This window comes from Rhineura floridana, chromosome 3 (assembly GCF_030035675.1).
Source record: "Rhineura floridana isolate rRhiFlo1 chromosome 3, rRhiFlo1.hap2, whole genome shotgun sequence".
NCBI classification, from domain to species: domain Eukaryota; kingdom Metazoa; phylum Chordata; class Lepidosauria; order Squamata; family Rhineuridae; genus Rhineura; species Rhineura floridana.
Window position 1 is genome coordinate 103,864,094 of NC_084482.1, and position 8,531 is coordinate 103,872,624.

An 8,531-nucleotide genomic window follows, 5' to 3' on the forward strand; every position below is an offset into this window, starting at 1 on the left:
CACACGGCGCGCTGGCGCGCCGTCGTGTGACGCGGCAGGGAGGCGGGGCGGCTGAAGGCTATTTAAGGCCGCCCCGCCTGCTTCCCGCCATCCAGTTCAAATTTCGGCGGCAATCGGGGCAGCCGCAGCAGCAGCAGCTTCGGCTTGGCGCGGTTTCCTTCAGCGGCAGCTTCGGCCGGGCTCCTTTTGGCGGCAGCTTCGGCGGGGTTCCTTTGGCAGCGATCGCGGCAGCAGCAGCTTCGGCAAGGCGCGGCTTCCTTCAGCGGCAATTTCGGCAGCAGCAGCTTCGGCGGCGGCTTCTCTGCCGGCGCACGTGGGCCTCCGGAGGCTTCCTGTGGCCAGGGTGGCTGGGCGGCAGCGAGCCCCCCCCCAACCTCATTGAGAGACAGGGAGGCAGTGGCGGCGGGCAACAAGGCCTAGGCGGCGAGGATCCTGGGGCAGTCACGACGAGGCGGCAGCGCAGGATCGGATCCAGCACGGCGAGGACCACAGGCTAGGCGGCCTTTGGCCGGCAACTTTTAAATTTAATTGTTAATTTTAATTAGCGCGGGGGTAGGTGGGGCACGACCCAACCATCAATCCTTGCCACGTGCAGGGCAATTAGGCTACCCTCCAGGATAATTGGGTGCCGGGTGGGGGTATTGATTAAGCAGGCGGGCTCCTTCACAACGCTTTGTAATCACGTCGTTTTGCAAGCGGGGCCCCCTATCTCCCTCTAGTATGCCTAAGAAAGGACAAGGGGGGCCAAAAGGGAAGGGAAAGGCCCCCAGAGCAGGGGGGAGATGCCCACCCCCAGCGGCGGAGGGGGCAAGGAGTGGGGAGGGGCCACCATGGGCGGCCATATTAGCCAGGTTGGAAGCCCTAGAACATGGCTCAAGCCACCCTAATGCACCCCGGGACCAACCTGTGACAGGGAAGAAGAAAGACCCACCACCCAAACGGTCTCGGGGGAAAACACAGCGGCCAGTGAACAGTGCTGATGCAGGGGCTGTTGCTTCCATCTTAGCGCGACTGGATGTGCTGGAGGCCGGGCTCAGGGCTGAGGCGAGGACGCCCAGCATAGAGCCAGGCGCAACTCCCACCCTGCAAGCAGCCCCAACAATGCAGCCCGCACAAGGACCTTCGGCGGAAAGCACACAGGGTGAGTCCTCTATCATGCCACAACAACAAGGACAGCAGCAGTGGAGCTGGGCCCCCTGGGGGTACCCCTACTGGCCCTTTTCCCCACCAGCGGTAACCGAGGGATATGGGCAGGCAGGGACCCCCGCCGGCGGGGGGGAGGTTACGCCACAGCAGCAGCATCCCCTAAGGGAGGCCTGCGAGCAGGTCTGGCACCTCGCCGCTGGGACGGCGACGGAAGGAGGACATCAGCCCGCCCTGTCTGCCAACCCCCCTGCAGAGATATCCGACCCCCTGGGATCAGTCAGAGAGGGGGCCATACCTTTTGGGGAAACGTCTGCCCCACTGGGTTTTCATCTTCTGCCTGCTACGAAGGACAGAATATGGAGGGGAGAGTATGTGGACCTATTCTCGCTCCTGTACAGGGAGCCGGTTGGGAAGGATAAGGATAAAGGAGAACATGCAGAGCCCGATAGGCCCAAGCGCCGACGGGTAGAGCGCTCTTGGGCTAACTGGCTGCCTGCATTCCTTACCTACATGGGGGTGGTAATACAGAGGCAGCCTCACAGGGCCTCGGTACTGATCAAATACCTCGATATCATATACCGGGGCTATTCGGAGTTTCAAGGGACGGCATGGCTGGACTACGACCAGGCGTTCCGTATGAGGGCGGCTTTTGATACATCCCTCCCCTGGGACAAGAAGGAGGCTGACCTGTGGCTGCAATTTATGGCGCATTCTAGACCCATGGCAGGCGATAGGGCGGACAGCGGCCATCTCTTGGCGCGCCAGGCATCAGCAACTGCTTCCCGCGGGCCTGCGGGGCAGGGGGTTCAACCCCGCCTGCTTTGCTGGGAGTTCAGCTCGCGTGGCCTTTGCGGTCGGAGCCCGTGCAGGTTCAGACATGAATGTGCCATATGTGGGGGCCCTCACGCCTGCACTAGCTGCCCCAGGGGCCGCCCCTTCAGGGGTGGAAACAGGGATTCGGCTGGCGCAAGGAGGACAGGGGCTGCAGGCGCAGCTCAGGGAAAGGGGCCCCAGCCCAATTAAAATTGCCGAGCTCCGACACTTACTCCACCTTTACCCCCTAGTCCTAGATGCCCAGTTTTTATTAGAAGGCTTCACAGTGGGTTTTCGGATCCCCTATTTAGGTCCCAGGCGACCTTTCATGTCCTGCAACCTTAAGTCAGTGGAAGGCATGGAATCAGTTCTGAGAGAAAAAATTAGGAAGGAAGTAGTAGCCGGCCGGGTTTTGGGCCCCTTTGCTGCACCACCCATCCCCTCACTCAGAGTTTCCCCGTTGGGCCTCGTCCCCAAGAGGGCACCAGGTGAATTTCGCCTGATACACCACCTGTCCTTTCCACAGGGTGAGTCAGTCAATGACTTTATCCCAGCGGAGCTGTGCTCAGTCCGCTACACATCATTCGACTGTGCTGTGCGAATGGTCAGGGACTGCGGGGTTGGGGCCCTTATGGGAAAGTGTGACATCAAGTCTGCTTTCCGCCTCCTCCCGGTCCACCCACAGGACTTCGAGCTGTTGGGCTTGGCTTTTGATGGTGAATATTACGTGGACAGGGCATTGCCTATGGGCTGCTCTATATCATGCTCTGTTTTCGAGCGCTTCAGCTCCTTCTTGGAGTGGGCGGTCAAGAGGCGCGCAGGCTTGCAATCAGTGGTACACTATTTAGATGACTACCTGTTTGCGGGCCCTGCGGACTCAGGCACCTGCAGGGCGTTCATGGCACATTTCGCGGGGCTGGCTGGGGAGCTGGGCGTCCCCCTCGCGGCCGAAAAAACTGAGGGCCCATCCACTGCTATCACGTTTCTGGGCATCGAGATAGATACGGTGGCCCAATGCTGCAGGCTTCCTCAGGACAAGTTGGGGGCCCTCAGGGAGAAGATCTCAGAGGTGGTCAGTTCTAATAAGGTGACATTAGCCACTCTCCAACGGCTGGCAGGCCAGCTGAACTTTGCCTGCAGGGTTGTAGCGCCCGGCCGCGCCTTCCTGCGGCGCGTATATGACGCCATGGCTGGACTATCACGATCCTACCACCGCACACGGGTGACAGCCGCTCTTAGGGCTGACCTGACAGTGTGGTCCACCTTCTTGCGGAACTTTAATGGGGTCTCCCTATGGAGAAGGGATCGCCTGTTGGAGGCAGAGCTACAGGTGCACTCCGATGCCTCGGGTGCCTTCGGTTTTGGGGTCATTCTGCATGACTCATGGTGCCACGGCAGCTGGCCACAGGGCTGGACACTGGCCGGCCTGACCAGAGACCTGACGTTCTTAGAGTTCTTCCCCATTGTCGTGGCCGTACACCTCTGGCCCGACAAGCTGTGTAATTCCTCAGTCCACTTTTGGTGCGACAACCTCCCCACAGTGCACGTTATTAACACCCTGTCCTCTAGAAACCCCAACGTTATGCTTCTGGTGCGAGCATTCGTGCTCCAATGTCTTCGCTATAATATTCAGTTCCTGGCGCGCCACGTTCCGGGTATTGACAATAGTATTGCTGATGCTCTATCACGGAACCAGATGGAGAAGTTTCGCCAGCTGGCACCGTGGGCAAGGGCTCTGCCGGAGGCGTTCCCCCCAGCGCTATGGGAGATTGGAGGATTGAATCAGAAAGGGCCATAAGCCTTTCTGTGGCGCCCAGCACTTTGGCCAGCTACCAGGGGGCAGGTAGGGATCTATCTAACTTCAGAGAGTCCAGGGGTTACGTCCAGGAGTGGCCCATCCCGGTCGAGCAGCTTATGGAGTTCTGCGTGGAGGGGAAACGGAGAGGCCTTTCAGTCAGGACCATCAAAGGTAAGCTCTCAGGCCTCGCTTTCCTAGCGAAGGCACGGGGCTTTCAGGACTACACGGGTGACTTTAGGGTGCGCCGGATGCTGGAGGGTTGGTCCCGCGAGCGCCCTTGCCCCCCGGATGCCCGCCTCCCCTTTTCCCCAGAGCTATTGTTTGGCCTGCAGGGACAGTGGAAGCACTTGTGTTCTTCCCCTTTCGAGGCCCTGCTATATCATGCTACGGCCCTCACTCTGTTTTTTGGGGCCTTCCGAATTGGGGAGGTGGTGGCAGCTTCCAAGAGGGATAACTCCCTCCGAGCCCTGCTAGTCTCCGACCTCAGCTGGAGGGCAGAGCGGGCCATCCTGCGGCTCAGGCGGTCTAAAACGGACCAGCATGGTAAGGGGCGCCTGGTGGTATTGGCCCCATGCCGGCAGCAAGAACTCTGCCCAGTAACAGCCCTGCGCGGTTTTGTGGCAGCGAGGGGGTCGCAGTCAGGGTACCTATTCATACATAGGAACTCCCAGCCCCTTACCAGATACCAGTTCTGGTCCGTGGCGAAGGCCGCACTGGGGAACTTAGGCGTGGACCCCAGTAAGTTCGGGACACACTCCTTCCGGATAGGCGCGGCCTCCACGGCGGCCCTATTGGGCTTTACTAAAGACAGGCTTCAGGCCGTGGGCGGGTGGTCCTCGGACGCGTACAAGGCCTACGTTAGACCACTTGCTGACACACACGGCGCCAGCGGCTAGACTTTGCCCCCCCCCCCAGGGCCCCCCCCCATTGTTACCCAATGTCGTTGTTGTTTCAACAGATCGCTGGACAAGATCGGAGCAGCCACGCATCCTCCTATGTGGCCACAGTATGATGTTCTGGGCAGGCCGCAGGGCGGCGAAGTCTCGCTTCGGCACGCAGCTGGGGCTCAGTCAATGGGCCGCAGTGCGGTGGCTGGGACGTCGGGGGATGCGTTGGGATGGGCTCCTGCCAGCCTTGTTTCAACCGGCTGTGGAAGTGGCAGCGCCCCAGGTGCTGGTGATCCACCTCGGGGGCAACGACTTGGGTCTGTTAAAGGGCAAGGCCCTAATTGAACAGGCATGCGGTGACCTCCGGGCCATTGCACGTCGCTGGCCGGGGGTGCACTTAGTGTGGTCAGACATCCTGCCGCGCAGGAGGTGGAATTGTGCCGGTGACCCACGAGGGATGGACAGGGCACGGAAAAAGGTGAACAGGCAAATTCAGAGGGCCCTTAGGGACTTAGGAGGTTCTGTCATCCACCACCCAGAGGTGGGCCACAACAAGCTTGAGCTGTTTCGGCCTGACGGCGTCCATTTGACGGACAAGGGCAACGACATCTTTCTAAGGGACCTGCAGAAGGGTTTACACCAGATTCTTATCGGGTGTGGGGTAAAGGGGGACTAAGCAGAGGCTTGTCCCCCTTCTGTGGCGAAGAAGTGCGGGGAAAGGTTAAAGGGAAAGGGCAGCTAGGTGACACCTTTAGGCACCTTTGGGGGTGACAGGCGGTCCGGAGGCCTGCAGCTCAGGGCTACACGGCCCGGGGACAGGGTACGGGCCGCCTTTGGGGCCAACGTGCCTCATCCGCTCAGAGTTTCAGGGCTCCGAGGGGCGGTGATGCGGGTTGGACCCCCTACACATCTTCAGGGTGTGGCTGGAGCTGGGGGGCTGGCACAGGGCAGCCCCAGGCTCAGGCAGGGCATGATCGCCCGATAGCTGCTAACAGGCTTTGCCTGGATCTCCAGAACGCCCCGCCCTTAATCTCCCTTCTGCAGGTTCATTATTCAATTGATTCTGTTTAAATAAAGTGGCCCATCATTTACCCAAGCAATGGTGTCTGTGTTTTATTTCGGCAATAGGCCGCAATCCCGTTCCGTGCCTGGGACCTACCGGGCAGAGGGACGAGCTTGCGGCCGCTGTCGATGTCCCGGCCGCCATCTTGGATGGGATGCGTGCACACACGGCGCGCTGGCGCGCCGTCGTGTGACGCGGCAGGGAGGCGGGGCGGCTGAAGGCTATTTAAGGCCGCCCCGCCTGCTTCCCGCCATCCAGTTCAAATTTCGGCGGCACCCGCCCGACCCTCCCTCTGCTGCAGTGTGATCCATTTGGTCGCTACGGGGCCGACTAGGAATTTTTGGCCTGCCTGCCTCGCTTTGCTGGCAGGTTTCTTTTGCCTACTCCACACTGTGGTTGGGGGGAGGGGTCAAGGGTTAGCACGGGTGCCCCTGGGGTCAATAGGCTGATTGGGCTGTTTAGTTTGTATTGTTAACGGTCACTTTGGGATGCAAGCGAAGAAGTGCGGGGAAAGGTTAAAGGGAAAGGGCAGCTAGGTGACACCTTTAGGCACCTTTGGGGGTGACAGGCGGTCCGGAGGCCTGCAGCTCAGGGCTACACGGCCCGGGGACAGGGTACGGGCCGCCTTTGGGGCCAACGTGCCTCATCCGCTCAGAGTTTCAGGGCTCCGAGGGGCGGTGATGCGGGTTGGACCCCCTACACATCTTCAGGGTGTGGCTGGAGCTGGGGGGCTGGCACAGGGCAGCCCCAGGCTCAGGCAGGGCATGATCGCCCGATAGCTGCTAACAGGCTTTGCCTGGATCTCCAGAACGCCCCGCCCTTAATCTCCCTTCTGCAGGTTCATTATTCAATTGATTCTGTTTAAATAAAGTGGCCCATCATTTACCCAAGCAATGGTGTCTGTGTTTTATTTCGGCAATAGGCCGCAATACAATACTTGGCATGAGTGAATTAAAATGGACAGGAATGGGACATTTTCAATCAGGCAACTACAAAATATTTTATGCAGTAAATGAGAAATCAGGAAGAAACGGGGTTGCTTTAATAGTGAGAAGTGATGTAGCAAAAGCAATTAGGAGCTACAACGCAAGGTCTGAGCGAATGATATCAATGAGATTAAATGGGAAACCTATTAACATAACCATCATCCAAGTCTATGCTCCAACGGCAAACGCAGAAGAAGAATTGGATAGATTTTACGCAGACGTACAGGAGGAAATTGATCACACACCAAAAGAAGATATGATGATAATCATGGGGGACTGGAATGCAAAAGTAAGGAACAGAGAAGAACTCAGTGAAGAAATGGGGCTTAGGAAACAGAAATGAAGCAGGAGAAACACTTATTGAATTCTGTGAAGCCAATGATTTGTTTCTTGCCAACACAGCTTTTGAGCAACCAAAAAGACGACTGTACATGTGGACATCACCAGATGGTCAATATAGGAATCAAATTGATTATATAATTGGAAACAGAAGATGGAGAAGTTCCATACTTTCTGCAAAAACAAGACCAGGAGCAGACTGCGGCACAGATCATGAACTGATCGCATCAAAAATCAGAGTAAAGCTAAAGAAGAACAACAAAGCAATCATAATGCCAAAATACAATTTAAATAACATCCCAGAAGAATATAAAGATCAAATAAGGAACAGGTTTGGGGCTTTAAACTTAGTTGAGAGAGAACCAGAAGAACTATGGACTAAAGTCAGAGAAATTATCAGGGAAGAATACAAAACGACAATACCTCTAGTTAAAGAGAGAGAAGGACCTCTTGAAATGGTTAAAGAGAGAAGGAAAGCAAAAGCAAAAGGAGATAGAAACATGGTCAGAACTCTAAATGCAACTATACAATGACTAGTATGTAGGGACAAAGAAAACTATTACAATAGTTATTGTATAGAAATAGAAAGGACAACAAAATGGGAAGAACAACAGCCCTATTTCCAAAACAGGGAAATTTAAACCACGAGTAGGGATGTTGAATAATCAATAGGGGAACACACTGACTGACCGAGATGAAATAAAAGGAAGATGGAAGCAATACACTGAAGAACTCTATAAAAGAGATGCAAGGATGACAGATTCATTCATGGAGGAACCATATGATGGAGAACCAGAAATGTTAGAATGTGAGGTGAAAGCTGCTCTTAAAATTCTTGGAAGAAACAAATCACCAGGAATTGACAGGTGGAGGAGGTAAAAGTAAAAAAGAGCATGTATAAAGAATGGAAGGACGCATCACCAAGGAAAAGTACCGACGAGCGGCTTGGGCTTGCAGGAATAGCGTAAGGAAAGCTAAAACCCAGAATGAGCTGAGGCTGGCAAGGGAAGCGAAGAACAACAAAAAGGAGTTTTTCAGATGTGTTCGAAGCAAGAGAAAGACCAAGGAAATGGTGGGCCTGCTGCTCAATGAGGATGGCAAAATGTTGACAGATAACAAGGAAAAGGCAGAACTGCTCAACGCCTATTTGCCTCCGTTTTCTCCCAAAAAGGGAACAGTGTGCAACCTTGCATTGGTAGCAATCTCAGGAAGGGGTCGGGATTGCAGTTCGAGATTGATAAGGAGATAGTCAGGAAATACCTAGTTAACCTAAATGAGTTCAAATCTCCAGGGCCTGATGAACTGCATCCCAGAGTATTGAAGGAACTTGCGGATGTACTCTCGGAACCTCTTGCCATCATCTTTGAGAAATCCTGGAGAACAGGAGAGGTGCCGGAGGATTGGAGACGGGCAAACATTGTCCCGCTCTTTAAAAAGGGTAAAAAAGAAGATCCGGGGAATTACAGGCCGGTCAGTCTGACTTCAATACCGGGAAAGAT

At 55.7% G+C, this 8,531-nt stretch overlaps 1 protein-coding gene across 1 annotated transcript; it reads left to right on the forward strand.

Annotated features, from left to right (window-relative positions):
• The first annotated feature begins 357 nt into the window (after positions 1-357).
• LOC133380257 (uncharacterized) lies at positions 358-6,593 on the forward strand. The gene is made up of 2 exons (XM_061617178.1): positions 358-1,141; positions 4,716-6,593. The coding sequence occupies exons 1-2, from the start codon at positions 721-723 to the stop codon at positions 5,318-5,320; spliced, it is 1,026 nt and encodes a 341-aa protein (XP_061473162.1). The 5' UTR covers positions 358-720; the 3' UTR covers positions 5,321-6,593.
• The last annotated feature ends 1,938 nt before the right edge of the window (positions 6,594-8,531 follow it).